The sequence below is a fragment of the Sceloporus occidentalis genome, unplaced genomic scaffold (genome assembly GCF_023333645.1).
Source record: "Sceloporus occidentalis isolate IW3139 unplaced genomic scaffold, rSceOcc1.0.p SCAF_77, whole genome shotgun sequence".
NCBI lineage: Eukaryota > Metazoa > Chordata > Lepidosauria > Squamata > Phrynosomatidae > Sceloporus > Sceloporus occidentalis.
Window position 1 is genome coordinate 4,625,396 of NW_028317057.1, and position 20,659 is coordinate 4,646,054.

Genomic DNA, 20,659 nt, shown 5'->3' on the forward strand with positions numbered 1-20,659 from the left:
CAGTATGAGGGATCTTTACGAAATGAAGCCAGTGAAGCCAGTGATTTTGCTTGATTCGTTGAAATTTCTTCAAACACACGTCTAGAATAAGATCAACTTCTACTTATTCTATCATCTTGTAAGGGTCCTTATCGCCTTTGCCTAAATCGCTCTCTTCCTTAAAACCATCAAGAATGTTTCTTTTTCACATTCCACACAACGTTGTTATCCATCAATCCCAAACAAATGATCCTTTTATTTTTCTTTTGCAGTTCATTACCCAACACAGAACATTTTTGGGATGTCAGCTTCCATCTCTCATGTTTGCTATGAGTCATTTTAGTTTTACCTGCCTATCTTTCCTTGAACTTTTGAAACTTCTTGTATTACAAACAGACATCAATGACAGCACTTGGTCACACTGACATGGTTTAGATGGAGTTAATTTAGTTCCACTCAGACGTGCTCGTCTTATTTTAAACATCCCTCTAATGCACCTGAGCTCTAAAAGAAACAAGTAGAAAGAAGAAGCTAGCTTCAGGCAAAAAATGTATTACACTGCCTTTTGTTCCCCCCCCGTTATGGTATGTACCATCTCTTTGTCCCACTTCTAGTGATGGGCTACAGCGGTGCAGAGGGGCCATTGCTCTCTGGCAGGGGCATAACGTAGGCCATTGTAGTCCCTGAGTATATTGACCAGAAATCTTTACAATATAATGGCCAAACATAGGATATATAGAAACTAATATATCTGTATGTTCTTAATCATGTTACATATATTTCTGCCCATGTACAGCCCATCTACCACTTATACACCACCTACAAGGCCTTTACATTTTTTGTCGACGTGGAGACACATGTAATATGTTAATAAAATAATGGATCAATGCTTCATCAGGGAAATCTACTACAGCAAGTAAAATAGTAGGACAATTAATAGATAAATTCTATTCTAAATAGATATACACTCATTCTGAGTTTGAAATACATTTAGAGCTGCTTTGCCTTTTATAGTTTAAGCGCTGGAAGTTCTGTTTTCACATCTGTACGTTTGAAACTGCCCCAGCTCCTGGCATAAAACGTGAAAGCTGGTTTTAATTCTGAATGTAAAAAAAAATCTGGCATGTGGTTTTTGTTAACAGGGATATGGTAAAAATCATCAAATCTGGCCTATACTGGCCATTTGGCACACTGTTTGGCCCCAGGTACTGCGTTGTGCCCCTATAAAACGGGGCACGTTGCCACACATGGAGTATAAAAGTACGACGCACATATGCAGCCTGCGGCCGTGCATTCATCATTTAACGGCCGCTGGCTTAAAGCTCCATGATGGATAAGTCATCCCCAGCACGGCTTCGAATCAAATAGTTTTCATATCATGACACAAATCCAACAATATGTCTGCCTTCAAGTTAATGAGGGCTACACTTACCACCAAGAATTCCTCCCTGTCCACCATTTGATTCCCATCTGTGTCAAACATGTTGAATGCTATTTTAAATCCTGCATGAGGTTCTGCAAAATATATGGATGACACTTGATTGAAACATACAAGAATAGCCGAGAAATTTATATAAGAACATCACTGGGCTGGTTAAAGATGATTTACCACTTAGACAAAACATTAACTCTAGTATGTTAAGCAAATAAACCTTAGCAGATCTGTCATTTTATTCCTTTCTCTGAAGGTTTAATCATATAAAAAAACAACACAGACATTTAAAATGCTTTTTTAGTTTTTATGGAGGCAACAAGACATGATTGCTTTTGTGCCACATGACGAGTGTACTTGGTAAAAATGATAAATTAGGCAAATTTGACTCCATCATAGAACGGGTCTGGACAGTCAACAGTACTAGGAATGATGCGTCTAATGCTGTATTTAGTTACAAAAGAATTAAATACTGCAGAGCAAGTGGAGACATGGTGACTACGATGTGGGGTCAAATACACAGATACAGAATAGTCACTGATAATAAAATAAATTCCATTGAATTTGTGTGATAAAATATATATTTTTGTGCCATAGTACTGGTGAGCAAAATGCTGAAAAATGCTATTAACCGTTCACCTTCTTTTTCAAGTAACCAACTCAGGGAGGACCTTGCACAATCTTAGTTGGCTGATTTGGTGTCTTGGAGTTGATTTGGACTGGCTTGTGATCATGATTCATTAGTGTCTCTAGTGTCCTCGTAAAGACCTGGCTTGAACATTTTGTCCTGAAATATTCCTGTCCTTACAGTTACAGCCACTGAGTTCTTTACTGCTGACCACTGTACGGCTGTGGTCCGCCTAAGGTGGAGAGGAGTTGACCTTAAGGCATAACATAGATATTTGATGCATCTCCTTGGCACATATATATAAACAGTATGCTTTATTTTATTTATTTTACATTTTGTGGCAATGTTGTGGCCCCTCATTGGTCTTCCTAAAATCATATACTGCTTAGAAATGTAATTGTGCTTAGGATTTTGCAAATACATTCCAAATGCTACTTTTGTTTAATTGTGGTCTGCATGGTGGAGCAATAAATGCAAATACAAGATTTGTACAGAAATACTTACTTGTCAAAATACACAAGAGAAACAGGTACTCTGTGTAGGAAATCAACCCTGAAATATAAAACCATTTTTTAATCGTATGCTTGCTATATCAATTCTTTATTACTCATATGGTTATATATATATATATATATATATATATATATATATATATATATATATATATATATACATATCTCACATTTAGAGGAGCAGCAAAAGAATAGTACTGCTTATTACATGAAAGCAATGACTATACCAGACGGCTTCTGTTAAGAAATTAAGTTTCTTCTTTTTATGGCATAATCATTATCATCACAACATAGTAGCCCATATAGTATTGATTGAAAGAATTTGCCTAACATACAATTTCAGCCACTGGAGGCACTTTGAGCAATTTGCAGGAGAGCGTTGAGAAATTACATTATTATTATTTATTGTTTTATACATTACATCTGTCTGTATATTACCAGCAGATTCCCTAGCACTGTTACAAGAGGGGCCAGTTGTCATGTTAAAGCACACTGATACAGAAGAGAAGAGGGCTCTTGCCTATGAAGGAACAGGAGAATGGGGCAGCAGATGAAGAGCAGTGGGACAGGAAAATTAGTGTGGATGCAGTGTTCAGGATGGATTGAAGTGGTGAAAGTCGCGAGAAGGGGAGACCAGTTAGTAGCTGCAATAACCCAGGCGAGAAATCATTAGTAGTGTGACTTGGTCACCTCTTTGCTCTTCTTTCATGGTCCTGTTTGGGCATGACAGGCCACCACACTGAACGTGAAGAAACCAGATGGACAGATGCACCATTGGGGTGTTATAGCTGACCTCCCATCTACTGTACTGATTTATTATTCCCTCAAGAAGCTTGTAAACCTGCGGGAAGTGCTCTCTCCACCTAATGTATCGGTTTGTCTACTATTGTCATACCCCTTGAATATATGTATTGTAGTAAGCTCTGTGTAAATTTTTGGCGTTTTATAAATAAAAGATAATAATAATAATAATATATACTTCTGCTGGACAGACACCCATGACCAGTTGGCGGGATGCATTGCTTTACCTATACATTTACTCTAACCAAATGTTTATATTTTTTTTTTATTTTTTTTTTTACAAATGAGTACCTCTTATAAGAATTTCTGTCAACAACATATCCCAGTATTAACCTTTTAACTCATAATAATACCTTCCAAGTGTCCCTTTTTTAGAAGGACAGTTCATCTGTCCCTCTTTCCTCGCTTGAAACGCTACTCATACTTTTGACTGCCCATTAATGCATCTGAGAAATATTAGTATATTTCTTAATGTTTTACTTAGTAATATAAACAGCGGCAAATGGATCATGGAGTCACAATAAACGTTTGAGTATGGTCATCTATCTACCAACACCCTCTAAAACAAAAGCACCCCCTGCGACATATCATTATTGTTTAAAATTAGAAAGTACCCCCTGAAACCCTCCACAAGGGATTCAGAAAGAAGACTGAAAAGTTATGCCCTAAAAATGAGTAAGAACACGTTATATTCACCTACATTTACAATTGTAAAACTAGATTGTAAGTTCCTGCAGGAACAGGGCCCTTCATTCCTCTTATATCTGTATGCCAATTGCTGTAGTGTACTTGTCGTTATCTGTAAAATGTTTCATCTTGTACAGCGCTGCTGAATCTGGCGGCGCTTTATAAATAAAGTATAATAATAATAACTATTAAATAACAAATGCCTTTATTCAGCAATTCTGTACAGACTGAAAGAGCAACATCATTCATAGCTTTCGGAGTGAGAAGAAATCTCAACTTATACACAACTCCTTCAACCCAGGTATATGAACCACACTAGATACACTGTTTCTACAAAGGGATTTACACCTTAAAGGGAGGGATTGTTTTGTAGCAAACACAAACATACCTACTAGGCTGTGAACTCTTGTTTTTGAGTATCACCTTGCAGAAACAGGGCATTAACCACATAATTGACCTTCTAAGTACTTAAAAAAAAACAAAACAATAAAAAAAAACCTGTGGGCAAGATATCAGATACAGGAGTGTTTTGATAAAGTGGCTTAAACCAAACTTTACTATATATGCAAAGCTCCCATTTATTTTATTATTTGGTTGTCTTTGTTTGATGCTCCTCTCTTTGTTGGGAAACAAAGACATGTATGGCAAACTGTCAGGTGTCATGTCATCAGAAGTGAAGGGGGCTATCTAAGGGTCCCTGAAAGCATTCCCTTCTTTTGTTTGCACTACTAGATTGTGGTCAAAGAGGGAGATAGTTCTGCTTGACTGCTCTGAGTGTTATGGGAGAAAGATCCTGGAATGGCAGTGGCTCAGCTATCACGTCCTCGCCATAGAAGAAGCCGGGTCACTCAGAGGCAAAAGCGCAACATGGCTACACTTCAAAAAGCTATTTGTGTTTTTGCAACATGCAAATAAATAGATTTGATGTTTCTAAACATTGTGTAATGAGTTTGACAATATATTTAACATGGTCTGCGTGAAGCGATGATAATTAAGTAGCTAAGATGATGGGTACGTTCAGGGCCGGCCTTAGGGGTGTGCGACCTGTGCGACCGCACAGGGCGCCATGGTTGCAGGGGCGCCTGACCGGGACTTAGATTAAAGCATCGTTTTTTTTTTTTTAAACTTTATTTAACATCATTCATGTTAAATAAAGTTTTAAAGAAAAAAACGATGCTTTAATCCAAGTCCTGGTCAGGGGCTCCGAGCGGTTGCTCGTGAAGTTCTCAGCAACCGCTCGGCGCCCCTTACTCTCCGTGACTCCGTCACTGTGCCGGCGCTCAACATGAAATGCCGGCAGAGCGAGAAGACGGATGCCTCCCGCTCTCACCGCAGGACTCCGGCAACAAGGTAAGTGTGGGGGGGGGGTAGTTTGAAGGGGGAAAGGGGGGGGGAGTAGTTTGAAGGGGGGGTGTAGTTTGAAGTGGCGGGGGGGTGTAGTTTGAAGGGACAGAGGGGGGGTGTAGTTTGAAGGGACAGGGGGGGTGTAGTTTGAAGGGGCAGAGGTAGTTTGAAGGGGTAGAGAGGGGGAGTAGTTTGAAGGGGCAGAGGGGGGGGGCGCCAGAGGAGTAGTCCGCACAGGGCGCCACAACGCCTAAGGCCGGCTCTGGGTACGTTCTGCAGGTTAATGAAGGATGGAAATAAATGATTACTGTTATTATGGAAAACATCCGTGCCAGTGTTACCTATCTTAATAATAATTTGAGAGGGACAGTGATGTCCCAAAAGGATAGGTCATGAGGTGCAGACAATGCGTTACACATGACGAATATGTTTCCCAGAAGTATTAGAGGCTAAAATAGTAAGAGAATTTAAAAATCCATGGGGTAGGCATATGGCTGTCCTTTATCTAAAGGAAGATCAAGGACTGATTAATTAATTAACAGAATGTATGGGTCCAACGGTCTACGGTCAAATTTAATGTTTCTATATTTCACTAAAATAACTTGTTTTAACTATGCTAAAAACAAGCAGATGTTGGTTTCAATAAATGCCAGTTTCAATACAAATGAAAAGGCAGCATCTTATTTGCACAGAACTCGATTAATACAATAAAGAAATGATGTCTGGTACATGTAGACGCTTTTAGTTTGCCCAGTCTCCGATAGTGGATAGTCTCAAGTACTATTGAGAAACAAGCTTGGATCTTGTATCAGCAAACAAAAAGACCTGGTAAGGTTACTTAATCGAAACAAACTTAGCCAATACCATAGCAGTTCATGATGAAAGTCGATTTCTGCATGTTAACGATATCTTTACAGTTTGCTAACAGGAGAGAAATGCACAGTAACAATTAACAAAACTGAAACAATGTAAATCCGGTATTGGATTAATGGAAAGGTTAACAGAAACAGAAAGCAATAATATATTATAAAATAATATAAAATACAATAAACTAGCAGCACAAGTTATATGGCAAACTGCATTCTAATGAAACAATTAGCAAATGAAAAGATGAAGAGAGGAAGGCATAAATGACAAATTATTTTCAAGTATATGAATGCCAAAAAATGTAAAAGTAGAATGATGGAGTTTAAAACCCATGGGGTGGGTACATTGCTTAGTATAAAATATTATAAACATATCATAAGACTATGGCTGACGGGTAAAAGACAAAGATTACGTAGGTGACATGCGCTTAAAGCCCCCATTTTTTCGGGGTACCATGCAGTGAATAAGGAGCTGATAAGTGTTACCCCCACCTCCCTCCCAATTACACTTATACTGTTTTAAAAATAATATGGTTTTCATATGTGTTCTTCCTACATTCTCCCTCTTCATGCTGAATATGTAACAGGCGTTTAAGACATTGATTCCATGAAAAGAATGTTCGGAATTAATCAAAGCAAAGTTACATTTTAGTTTAACAGGAAGAAAAAAAGCGTTTACGTTCATTAAACCATAGTTTTATTTGTTGGAACCTGGGTGTACTCCAGATTAATTTGGGAGACAGAGGTATGTGAATTTACTTATTGCCAGCCCACTTCGCTGGGTCAAAAATAAATTCAATAGGAACATCCATGTACAGATGGAAATACTGGGAACTCTTCACAATACTAGTTAGACTGAGCTCACAAAAACCCTGTAAGTTCTAGCTTCTGAGTAACCACATCTTGTCTGCCCAGGTTGCATCCTAGACATAATGGTTATATGGCTAGAATCTTGAGTGAGCTTGGGACAATAAGATACCCTAAGTGAAGGATATTGTTATTGCAAAAAACTTTCTGAAGATCTCTTCACCACCGTGATTTCATAGAGAGCACAAGATCGCATTGTGGCATTAAGAAGCAGAGATAAATATTTCTAGTAAAAGTGCATAAATATGAACCTTCTCTATCTTCCTAATACTGCACTGCAAAATAAAAAGTATAAAGTCAATCATGGACTGGATGTAAAATGTTAACGTTTACCTTCAAAAAAATATTGCCAAAAATGATATTTAACACATATGTCTCCTTTGTCAAACATCATTAGGAACCGGCTCACAGAAGAAACATATAGCCTATGTGGAAATTAAGTTTAGTCAGTATAGTATAACTCAGAGAAAGGGATTTTCTATTGTTAATTATTGTCAGTTTTTTGTAAAAACACTTAGATTCTTACCATACAGCTTCGATCATAGCATTATTCAGGAAACATAGAAAAAGAGGTAGAATCTCAGAATCTTTTGGGACATAAGAAGTCTCTTTGTCAGAGAAGAGACTATTTTTCACATCAAAAATGAAGGTACAAAAGTTACAATTTGACAGCTAGCGTGTATCACAAATGAATAAACATTTTATTAAAACTTTAATGGTCACAGAAGGCGATATTTTTTCATTTTTATAACACTTATATGTACAAAAATAATTTCAAAGGTAAGGGTCCAACATGATGCTGGGTTGTACAGCATTTAACGCTATGCATCTGCTAAATACCTTGAAGAATAAATTGCATCTCCTTGGGACCTATCTCCTATGTCTTCGTGTTACTTGCTTATGGTTTATAGTGTTATGTATCTTTTTTTTCAATTATAGAATACATAATTGCACAAGTTTACTGTTTGCAGGAGCAGAAAAAATGTGGAATTGAGTACGGCCAAGATCAAACGGTGTATTGATTTATAGTTTCTGCACTTTTAGGTATTCCTTTATTTTAACCAATTCTCTCTTTTATTAGATTGTACCCCTTACTTACTTTCAATTCGGACCAAATGGTTTCCTGAAGTACTTTCCTTATAACTGCCCCGGATTGATGTCTCAGTATTTCAAAATGGGCAATTCATTGGGCAAACTTCTAAGGAGGCAAGGCCTCCTTGTTGCCCCAACCTGCAGATGTCCATGACTATTTATATGCCATTGGCCAGCTGTGTTGGTGTTTGAAGTAAATGGATTATGATTCCGTCACTTTAAGAAAGATACATCTGGATGGGACCAATACTTTACACGGCAAAGGTTGCTTTAATGGAAACCATTTTATAAGAATGGCATGAACCCAGTTCTAAAGGGGCATCGGAGGACCATAGAGGTTCCACTGCTGAAGTGACTTTCAAGATGCATTTTGTACTAAAATGTTGTGAAAACAGGCATCAAGCTTGCTCATCCAGAAGTGTGATTAGTATCTTGAAACAAGAACAGAAAGGTCACAGGTAGTCACAGAGCAGTGTTGGTTTTTTTCAGTGGTTTAATGCCATGCAAAGGATAGCTCTGCACTGACAGAGCTTAGGGCCTTCATGAATGCAGTTAGGCTTAAGAATCCAGAGGAAAAATACTTTAGAAAAAAGGTTTTTTTCCATCTCATGAAACACAATGCCGTTCTTTGACTTAAAGCTGTCCGTGATAATCAGAGGAATCGCATACAACTGTCTATCTGTGTCCAAGAGGCTAAGGAGGATGTCAGCGTTTTTTCATACCTTTGTAAAGGTGCTTTGTTTTTGGGGGAGCCTTCTTTGCTATTTTGTGGAGACTTGCTCTGGTTTGAAACTCAACACCAGGATTAACAGTTTTCATCCCGGCGCAGGTATTTGGCCAGAGTACAGAAAAATACCTATTGGCTAAATACGCAGAGCACACGGGCTTTGTATCTTCAAAGATCTGCAGTAAGAGGAATCTGGATACACCAAATAAAGTAAAGCATGTTAATCACCCGCGATGCATGGTAAGCAAATTGTTCTGTTTGAACTCAAGCTTGTAATGGTTTCATGGATGAATTTGTTGGCACGTTTGTTATGGCTTTGCTGGCTGACAGCAAGCCAGTAAATAGGGGCCATTTAACCCTCTATTTTCCAAGATACCATTTAGTCAGAATTTATTTCAAGGAAAATGTAGTTTAAGAAAACTAAAAATAAAATATACATGATTATTTCCCTCTGAGATCAGTAAGCAAACAGTGATGTCCTAATTGGTAGACAGCACAACAAGTGCATGCGCAAAGCTTACTGTGCATGTACACAGACACTGAGCGCTTCCATGCAAGGGGCAGATCCCAAAACAGCAGGTCATTTGATTTCTGTCCATCTCTCTTCATTATGTTGCATTACATTTTTTGTTTGTTCCCTTAACAATCTCAGTTCCGACCACATATGGTCGGCAAAATGGGGCAATGCAGTGGCACGGTAGGGATGCCTTTCCATGTTTACTTTTAGTCTTTCTGTAGTGCAGCCATGTCCCCTACCTGCCTGTTGAAGCGTCCATGCAAGAATTCTATTAAAGGGGAAAGTCCTGCATTTAAAATGGAAAAAACAGCTGATTGTCCAGATCAGTTGTCAGTGTGTGTGTATCTATATGTATGTGTGAAAAACTAAAAGTCAGATCTGATCGCTGCTTTTTGCCCCATGGGGGAGACAGCCCAATATGGCTGCTTACTACCAAGGTAAACCATTGTGCATGACGAGAGCAGTGGTTGTGATCTCACACCTCCTATCCTATGGGTCGTTGGCATGGTGTCCATACAGGGACACCAATTCTGCCACCACCAGTTTTGTGGCCATCACTTTGCCGGATCCCAAGATGACTAAAGGAGCAGCGTCAGGGAGCACTGAAACAGAGGTCTATAGGAAAAGATCTCATGCTCCCTTTACTTTGGACCGGTTAGGAGATCAAAAAAACATCAGCCTGAAAGTAGAAGAGAGCAAAGAGTATAGGAAAGTAAAGTAAGCCTGAGGTCTTTTCCTATAGTCATCTGTTTCAGTTCTCCGTCACACTGTGTGCCGGCTACCGATGATGAGCACCTGAAGCTGCTCCCACCACGAAGGAGAACTGAAAAAGAAGTCTGTAGGATTAGACCTCGAGCTTCCACCACAAGATCACCAAGCTACATTAATTTCCGCACAATCCGAGTCTCTGCTTTATATGTAGGTGTGAGGCTTCCAAACCAGGTTGTCAATGCTAATCTACATTACTGCCCCGTATTGCTCAAGTTAAAAATATTTATTTTCCATGGGACTTCCTCTTAAAGCCCACTATAGTCATGATGGCATGGTACATCATGAAAAAAAGATGCAACTCTTTTTGCATCCTTCAATGTCTGGAGGTTGACCACACCTGTTTAGAAATAAACCCTTAAACGTAAAACGTAGGAAATGAAAAGAGACAGATTCGGAGTGGATTCTCTGTCTTCGGTCGGCTAACAGATCTTCGCACACATTCAGATGAGTAACAAAATCAAAAAGTATTTCTCAGCTCTTTAAGGCAGCTGGATCCTTAAATGCATCATTTGTATCAGACAATACTTTATAATATAATAATATAATACAATATTTTACATCACTGAGGATCATTTCAGCATGCTATTCAACAGTAGTTAGATAAGTATAGATTGAGCTAAATAACTTTTAGATAAATGGGAAAAAAAGAAAATGGATTTATAAATTGAGGGCCATCATATTCTTGGCAGGAAAATACAGATATCAAACAGACATTTTTTTAACAAATTAAGGTGTTTCTAGCACTGCCAAGGAATGACAGATTAGAAGCAAAAGTGCATGTTATCACATCTGCATGGCAAAGTCTGCCAGAAATAAAAGGGAATGCTAAAAGCTATCTGAGATTATTTATGACAAGGATGTCATTTTTAGAGGTAAAATGACACAATACTGTATCCTTTAATAACAGGTATTCTACCAATTCCTCTTATGTAGCTAATTCACTGTTATGAAAACAAAACGGTACTACAAACACGTAGACCGACACCAGGAAACTTCAAAGACCACTCATGCTTTAAGTTGTTATTCCTATAATATGCTTAGTACAGCTGGTCTTACATCAATAGAACATGAATATTGTATGGATAGAGAAAGAATAAAGCAACAAAATTAAGGGGACCGTAACGGTTTGTAATAAGTGCTACAAAACGGAGACTTATGTGGATAACCTAATCATTTGTGGTACCTGTGACAAAACCTGTCCAAAATGTTCTTATACTCTATTACAATCTGCTGGTCTTAATGGAGATGGTATTTATTTACAGAGTGATGCTTAAAGGCACAGAAAGCCTGTCTCCGCTGTTTGGAACACTGGAAACCTGAATGATCGGTGATGCCAAGGTGGGTCGGTCTTATGTGAGACCTTATAGTCCTTTTAAAAGTGTTGCATGAGAGAAGTTCCACTCAAGAACATTAAAGCAAAGAAACAGGACTGCGTCTTTTCATTTAATATAGTACCTTTATCTCCAAGGGTTCGGAAAAATCTTGATGATCCTTTCCACACTGGTGGTGTGTCTGACAGCATCTGTGTCAATTCCTATAAAAATACATTAACATTTAGTAACAAAGAAAAGTTCAATACTGCAATACTGATTTAGAGTTTATATGAGACAGTGCCTGTGATTTATATTTCAAACTTAAAGGATTAAGAAACAGTTGATCCAATAAGTCATACTAAGAGAGGACATGAGGCAATATGTGCATACTTCTCTCCCCATTGTGGTATTAGCCTCTGTAGGCGATCCTTGTCAGTTCAGCTAAATAAGATCTTCATAATGACAGCTTATATAACAAAATGGTCTTATGGCTGTTACAGTTTTGATTCTGGTATAGAAAGAGACTAGTCTTTGAAGTAATCCTGCTAACCCAACCCCCCTGGTCAGAACAGAAGATATGTTCTATAAAGTATCTGAGATGTTATCAAGCATCTCACACAATATCAACACTATATCAAGTATATCTCACATGCAGAAACAGACATGGTGGTCTTGGCAGCCCGCTGCCCAAGTATGCATTCAAAAAAAGAGAAGAAAATGTAACAGTGGTGCTGTGAATAAACCATAAAGACTATCCACAGAACAGCAGTAGAGTTTAAAATTACACCAAGATCTGTAGAAGCGTTTGGAGACATGTGATGTCCATATGCAGCCCTAGGTCTGTATCTAGGTACGCTAAACTAGAGGAGGTGTATATTTACTGACTCATATCGTAACAGAACTATTTTTTACCATTAAGACCCACTCATCATCACTGCTTCTTTAGACAGAGTCCCCTCCATTAAACATGCATTATATCTCTAGCTCACCTCAAACAGTTGAGGCAACTCAAAAAAGACCAAGTTTGGGTTGTATTGTCCATGGAACGCTATAGACAGTTATAAGAATACATTTTGGAAAAACAATAGAAACCACAAATAAACAAAGACAAGAACAGAAGTGGTATAGATATTTTAATGAAAATCCTATTCTATAAGAGAAAATTCAATTATTGATAGAATGAACTGTAGATAATGTAGACATATCTTAAATGGGGCCGTTTATTTGACGAGCTAATGCATTCCACATTGATTTTCGTTATTGGAAAAAAAAAATCAGAAAATCCGAGGTTCATACCTCCTGCATCCTTTTTAACCGTCATTTAATAATTTGGAACTTAATCAGAGCCTAATTTCTAAACCTAGATTCATAAACTGGACATCAATATATCCAAAAAATACAGAAATCTGGTAAAAGAAGTTTAGAAGAGATGTTACTGTAGTTACTTAACCTGCTTCTGTGAAAGCTCCTAGTGCATCCTTAGAGCACCAACATGTAGTATTAGTTTTACATGGTAGAAAAAAATTGTTAATTTAACATGAAATTCAACAGCATACTATTATCTCAAACAGCCCAATATCGGCTAGCCCAGTATTTATACAATATATATACTTTCATACAAAGCAACTTTTTGTTCCCCAAAAAACTGCATGAAACAGCCACATTTTAAGTTCAACTAATAAGCTTTACCAATGCACATTTTGCACAGTGCATGTTTGTTTGTGAGAGATTTTGTAAAGAGACAGTATTACACTATTTTTGTCCTTTTTGTCCTTTCTTGCATATGTCCACCCGTGTCCCCGAGGGGGTCATCCAGTCCGGCTTTACTAAGAGAGTATTCTAAGAGATATTTTGTTTTTTACTGGTTATATTTCTTGGGATTTGAGGAGTCCTTGCAGATATCCACTTTAAGGAGAATATTTTGGTCTATTTTTTTGTATATAATAAGCTTTACACTGAAAAAGACACTCCCGGAGAGGACTGTGTCATTACTTTGAAATGTGTTAACCAGTATAAATATTTAATTAATTATAAATATTAACACTTCTTGTATGATGGAACGATTCAGCAAGCAGCAGCTCATTGCAGTAAAAAACCAGGTCGTCGTCCATGTAATGCAATCTTTGCTAGACTTCCCAGTTTGTACATTCAGTTTATCTCTGTTACATTGCAAGCTACTGTACTGCAGCGGACACAAAGTCAGTACAGATTATCTTATGACCATGTGCCAGAGAATAATATATAATAAATATTAATGCCGTACTATAAGCAGTCTATTCTACTGCTTTTAATAATAATATTTATAAGCATTCTATAAATTCCCTTGTGTTTTTATACATTACGCTCAATTAGAAGTTAAAAAACTTTCGAGGGACTGATGTAACCCCAGTTTTGTCAGTGAAGACTCAGGTATACATGGTATTAGAAGAGTTAATAAGACATCCATGGACATGACAACTCACTCATCTCCTCCTCTGCTCGTATTGTTTATTGTGAAAGCACCTGCCAACTTCAAATACCAGGTGCAATTTGATGAAAGGTGTGGAATCCCCGAGGTTTAACATGAATATGAATGTGTTGGAATTACAAAGATATGCTACACAGTACAGTACATTTCTGAAGCATTAATGGAAAATATGAGAAGCGCAGACCATCCAAGATGCTACCACACTGGAAGCACGTTACAAGTGTTTCCAAGTTTTCAACAGCTTACAACTTTGTTTGCCAAATATGGTAAAATGATCGCAACCATCATAAACTGGTCTGAAATCATGGAAAGTCCCTCACACCACAAAAGCAAGCATATAGCCCCATCACGCGCGGATGAGCGTAGGACATAATCCTGGTAACATAGAACTTCACAAGACAACTTGTACAACGTGGACTTCAAATCTAACTCATGAAATGTATTAAACCTCTTATTTAACTACTTATTGAAGCTGTCAAACTTACACCAGTCCATATTCAAAGGAAGAAGGAATATGACTTGAACAAGTGTTCTCTGAAGACACAGGAAACATTGGGGTTATGTGTAAAAAGTGATTCTGGCACAAAGTTTGAAAAGCGGTCAAACCAATGGAATGACCAAATCAGTAGAAGTGTTCCATTGGTTGCTATATATGGTTTTCACGCATCCCACGGGAGCAGATGGTCTGATGCAGAGAAGTAGATATTCTACATCTTTCCTTGGTTTACTTGGGACTAAATACATGATGATTATCTACTGTAAAAGGATCTATGAATCAGATGGGTAAACACTAACAATTCTGACACAATGAACATCCCTAAGCTGCAAAAAATGATATTGTGAGTGTTCCCAAAACAACCTCTTCTTAGACCATATAACACTATACATACGTTTTTTATAATTATGCTATTTTTGTACTTTAATGGACATACCGATATCACATTAATGGCACTTACTTGTTTTGAAATTGTGCTCCAATTTTTAGCACCTGGCAAAAGAAAAAATGGGTTATATAAAGAATTTGGATCAAATATTTTTGGAGTGCGTAGAATATTCTGTAACTTTTAGCACGTTTGCGAATGACCTCTAAGATATCTAACTGAACAACACTGCAAACCTAAAAACTTACTGAAATTATCTCCTGCTCTGTTATAATACTTATATGAAATAAAAATAGATAACATATGTAAAAGTATTGCTGTGCGCAATAGTGATATTTGTCCTGGACCTAAAACACTAAACACTAAACAGAACATCAGCGTAAAAAGCCATTAGCACATATAGGCCCAGGCAATGTTCATGTACTTGGGCAGCGTAGTAAGCCATTAGCACATATAGGCCCAGGCAGTGTTCATGTACTTGGGCAGAGAGCATTGGGGGCCTGATGACTTGATCCCCCATCACAGCACCGCACATGCACAATACACCCGCAGATGCTGACAGTTTGTAGACAGCAGCCACCAATAAATCAAACAAGCTACATCTTTTTTAGGTGACTTAAGTGCATAGGACAAAATCTGGGTACGACTGTCCTTATAACCATTTTTGGTGGTCAGGATACCTTGTTCCAAATGTCATTGCTTTGCTATGGTTAGATGTGGGCTAACAACTTTATACACAGATTACACTTTACCTAGGGAGCAAAGTTAAGATATTCCTCAATGCCTAGTTTAAGACAACCCCATAACATAACATAATAGCAAAATAAAACTTGTATTCACCGTTATTTGTCAACTCAAACCATAAAGGTAACAAAAAAAACCCAAAATTATGTCGTTAAGTAACATTAGTCTCCTTAATAAAATTATCATATACAAATATATGTATGTATTTTATCACGGCCATTTACATTGTGGTTGCACAAACAGAATATGTTCATTAGATTAACAAGCATTATAACTGTGACTTACTTCTTGGTTCGTCGGTAGTAACAGATTCTAGGAAATCCTTTGGCGTCATATACAATTGACCTTCACACTCTAGTGATGCAAAGATACGAAACCTTTGTTCACGGGAACTTGCATACATGTCTAAATCCTCCATATCTGATCTTCCTGATGTACCCTGTAAAGAAAAGAGACACAATTGTGCTGTCAGTTCCATGTTCTTAACATTTGGCTGTTTTATGTGATTTGCTGGTGGCAGCATTTTTACCAAAACTGAGCTGCATAAGACTTGGCTTGAAGTGGCCATGGAAAGTTTTCTGCTGAAGCCTAGTAGCTTGGTGAAAGAGAGAAAGCCTCTGTTGATAGAGAAAGTGGGATACGACGGACAAGATGGTGACAACAAAGCTAGTAGTGGAATAATCGTTTTTAGAAAGTAACAAAGAGAAAAAGAGATGTCTCTGTAAGGTTTTATTAAAGATCCAAGATGATTATTGCATTTTGATTGAAGAATCATTGCCCAACATAGTAAGTTAATTAAACTTAACAGTTATGTCATATACCTCATGCTTGGCTTGGTCCTAGGGTTAGGGTGAATTAGGAGGCTACCCAGAGTGCAGCGCTCATTGAAAAACCCCTCCAAGCTCTCCCCTATCATAGCAAGCAAGTGCATGTGATGAAGGTGCCTGACCAAGCTATAAAACTCTCTGTAGCCTACAAACTATATCCCACTATAGCACTCTTAATATCAATGGCTTCATCTTCCTTCAACTAACTTCATACAAAGAGACAAGAATGCATGTTGGGTTTTTACAGCTTGAAAGTCCAGTAAGCGTTATGTTGCTTTGACATCTACCAAGACAGACGCAATCTATTCTTCATTTACTGCAAAAATTGTTATCACGCTATGAACTTTTGGTAGCTTCTTGCAAGAGCAGGTCTCTCTAAACTTCTGCATTAAGCAAACACATGCCCTGTCATCCTTGCCTTAGTCCCCTCACAAATGTATCACTTACGTTTGTTTTGCAACCTAATTGATTTTCAAGCTATTCAATGAAAGGTAGCGATTAGGGGATCTTTGAACTACTGTCCGTGCTTTTAAAGCCATGTGCAAAGTAAGACACACAAAAAAATAATTGTAGTAAGAGAGAACCCCCAGACACTTTTAACAAAGAGAACAAGTCTTAAAGATGTTTGCAGTTAGTGTCCAGCCACTGATCACAATCTCTAGTCGCAGTCTCTCGTGGGGATGGTATTCTAACTATGAATGGGCAAAAGGAAATAGCATACTTTTAGAAGAACTGCTCTTTTTGTTAAGTGTAGTCACACTGCTTTAAAAAAAACATGAAATACATGAAGTGTATCTTAAAAAGGGATGGTATTTTTAGGGTGCATTCTACAACTGCTCGGTAAAGTAAGTCTCCAATATAGTACCCACCTTGAGAAGGAACCAATTTATTTTGCACTCTGTACTTTCTATTGGTCTTCATATACACTTATCAAGCATTGCCCCCCCCCTCCTGCCTTCTGCCCTCTGTGAGCTAAAAATGTAATACACTCAATTACAAATACATTCAAAGTTTTATTATAGGCAGGAATATATGAACTGCCTGCATCACATATAATTTACACATAGAAAATGATTTTAACCGCTTAAGGGTTGAAAACAATGCATTTTGTCATTAAGGGGATAAAATATAGTATGTACAGTAAAGTATTTCAGGGTTTTGCTGTTTTATGTTTTTGCAGAAATGTCATCGTATCTGAGCTGGGTCTTAATCTGCGTTAATATGAAGGCCTAGGTAAAATTTTATAATTTATTTACTGCAGAATAATTTAACTGTGACATAAAATAATCGACATTGTGGGATTTGGCAACAGAGAGCTTGACCTGCCTGGGAAAGAAAAGTAGTCCTTTCTATGCCTAAAGGTGTAGGAGAGATCCAGATACTCCAGACTTCTGCTGCTCCAATCTTGGGAGTTACTATAAAATGCATTAGAACAAAAGTGTACAATACCAAGCAAGGGATGTGGCAATTACTCAAGAGCTACTCAGCAGTGGCTAGAAAGTTACAGGTAGCTTGCAAGTTACCTGCTGGCGATCCCTGTACTAGTCACAGGGCCAGATGTAATACTGTATTGGCTCAATTACAATACAAGGTTTGTTTTTTTTTAGAGAAAGAATTATCTGAAAAAAACAATTTCACAAAGTTGAGGTTGTCTTTTATTTAGACCTCAGATCCGCAGTACTGTCACACAGCCGACTAGGCCTAGAGGCTTGTCACTCACTCTCAGGCTCTCTCATGCTCTCTCACACTCTCTCATGCTCTTATTCACATTCTCTCATGCTCTCATTCACTCTCTCTCAATGTCTCCCTACATTCCCCACCAAACACTTCTGTGACCCTGTCTACTTTTCCATAGTTCCGCTTCTTTTCTTGCCTCTTCTTGTGCTTTGGGAGACCTGGTCCACAGAGAAGCAGGTGAAGAAAGAAGACAGAAGAAAGAAGGCAGAGGAACAAGAAGAAACAAAATAAGAAGCAGAGTGTTAGGTTAGTTTTATAATCGAGCAAATGCGGTCTCTAGATCTCCCACTCACTACAGCAGTGGGAGATCCACTCGCTGCTAATAGCCATGAATATGAATAGTCTATGGGAGAAAAAATGACAGCATCTACCAATGTTTCGACCTCAGAAAGGGCAAAAAAAAAATCTAAATTCACTGGCCCAATACACCTCCACCATGTTATTTTTTTACTTAGTTTTAGTGTGTGACTTTTACACATGTATGTCCTCTGTCACACTAAATCATCGCATGAAGTACTCAAGGCAAGGTTTCTGGTACTTGGAAGCAGCTGCACCCTGCGTGACCTTTGTCATTGAGCCACTGGGTGGCAGTCTCATGTTACGAGATTAAAAAACTGCTAAACTCAGCACCCACACTGTCACATACCATCAGCCAATATAAGAAAAGCTTTTTTATCTTCCAAAATGTGTTCTAACAATGGTGGAAAATGTCACTTTCTGCATGGCAGAAACTTTCACCCATAACTTCCATGGTCTGTAATATCCCTGATGCCTCAGATGTAAACCATGTAATGTTTCACGCAAACATAGCTGTCCCATGAGCAGTACCAAGTACCATCAAAGATCATTTAAGAAAGTAGGCTTCCCCCCAGATTTTGGCTACTGTGATATACGGCATTTTATCATAGCAGCCAATGGTGGTCTTAGATTTGTCGGCCAATAATAACCAGAAATATACAAGTTATTTAGCAATTCTACATGTTGCGATCATAGACATCTTGAATATTATTTATGAATAACTTTGAACAGTATTTCTCCTCTAGTTTTTATTTGTTCTCTCCAGGAAATGAGAACAAATTAGCTGGGGACACCATCCTCATTGTTGGTGCTTCCACTACCATAGAGGCATAATGATTTTTACAGACATGTAGATTTATGAAATGCTACACATTAAACTGAAGAATAACAATTGTTGCGTTGGTATGTTCTGTAATCTTATAGCTGAAATAAGTTCAGATATAGGCACCTGTAATAGAATAACCAAGGTAATTAATTGGGCATCATTAAAGACATAATTCATGGAACGGATAAAATGCCATCAGTGATATTTACCAAAATGTGAACATTTTCATTTGATGAAACTCATTTTATTTAGTGTAAGATGCCATATGGATTAAGAGGTTTTTAGTCTTTATCTAAAACATGATGTAAGTATCAGAAACAAAATATAGTGTAACGTACAAATGGTCACAAAAAAAAAACAAAAAAAAAAAGATATTCTCATGATTCTTCAATGAAAAGATGTCCTATTTTAACTGGGAATCTGATGAAATCTAATGACTACCTTTTTACTGCACAGGATTCTGTACACCTTGCTCTGTTGGCTGTTTAAAAAACAATTTGCGATGTTTTAGATACTAGGATCCTAAGCAAACACAAAGACAGAGATCAATCTAGCTGCGGTGAGGCCATCAGTGGTTCTGTTACCTGATTATCCTATAGGTAAGAAGAGAAAAGGTTCACTGCCAAGGCATTGTCTCACATTACGTTAGGTCAGTAATTCAAAAGTTTCACTCAGCGGGCAAAATATTTGGTTTTCCCATACAGACAAGATTAAATGCCAGATAAGGGATTCACTGCCTGACAGGGGATACCGATGCCTACAAGCTGATAATGTCCTAAACAGGTAAACTGAAACAATTATATCAGTTATCTAACCCATACACAATACTCCGTCTTTCATCATCTAAGAGATACCTGCAAATGATCATCACAAGGGTCTAAGGTGGGAAAGGTTGGAGGTCACCCTCTGAAAGTCCCCAACAATGTTTGAAGCTAATTATGCCAAAATTGTTAATACTAAACTAACAATTTTATTATAGTTCAGCATATAAATATATTGTGGTAGGCATAAAAAATATTTCGTGTTTTAACATTTCATTTAATTCACCAATGGTTATTAATTTAGAATATATTTTTAGTTGATTAATAATATAATGAATTCATTATAAATATAAACAAACTGTACAAGTGCCTTAAAGGTGCTGTTCGACTTAAACAATGCATTTTATTCATTGTTATTTTATTCTCCTCTCTGGAGTTTTTATCAGATACAAACAAAAAAAAAGTTTGTTTTTTTATCTTTTTTTTTTAAAGGTTTTACAACCTATCAATGCCTGCTTTTATGTCAATTAAGTGTTCCTTGTATTGAAAATTACAAACAGAGATGAAACAGCAATTTTAATAA

The 20,659-nt window shown here is 37.6% G+C and overlaps 1 protein-coding gene across 1 annotated transcript in view; it reads right to left on the reverse strand.

Annotated features, from left to right (window-relative positions):
• LOC149285600 (calcium uptake protein 3, mitochondrial-like) overlaps positions 1 to 20,659 on the reverse strand; it is a 65,819-nt gene that overhangs the window by 26,029 nt on the left and 19,131 nt on the right. Inside the window, exons 2-6 of the mRNA XM_089495188.1 lie at positions 15,914 to 16,067; positions 14,960 to 14,991; positions 11,679 to 11,757; positions 2,544 to 2,591; positions 1,412 to 1,494 (exon numbers count right to left, since the gene is read on the reverse strand). Of these exons, the coding sequence (XP_089351314.1) occupies positions 1,412 to 1,494; positions 2,544 to 2,591; positions 11,679 to 11,757; positions 14,960 to 14,991; positions 15,914 to 16,067 (396 nt within the window). The remainder of the gene's footprint in view (positions 1 to 1,411; positions 1,495 to 2,543; positions 2,592 to 11,678; positions 11,758 to 14,959; positions 14,992 to 15,913; positions 16,068 to 20,659) is intronic.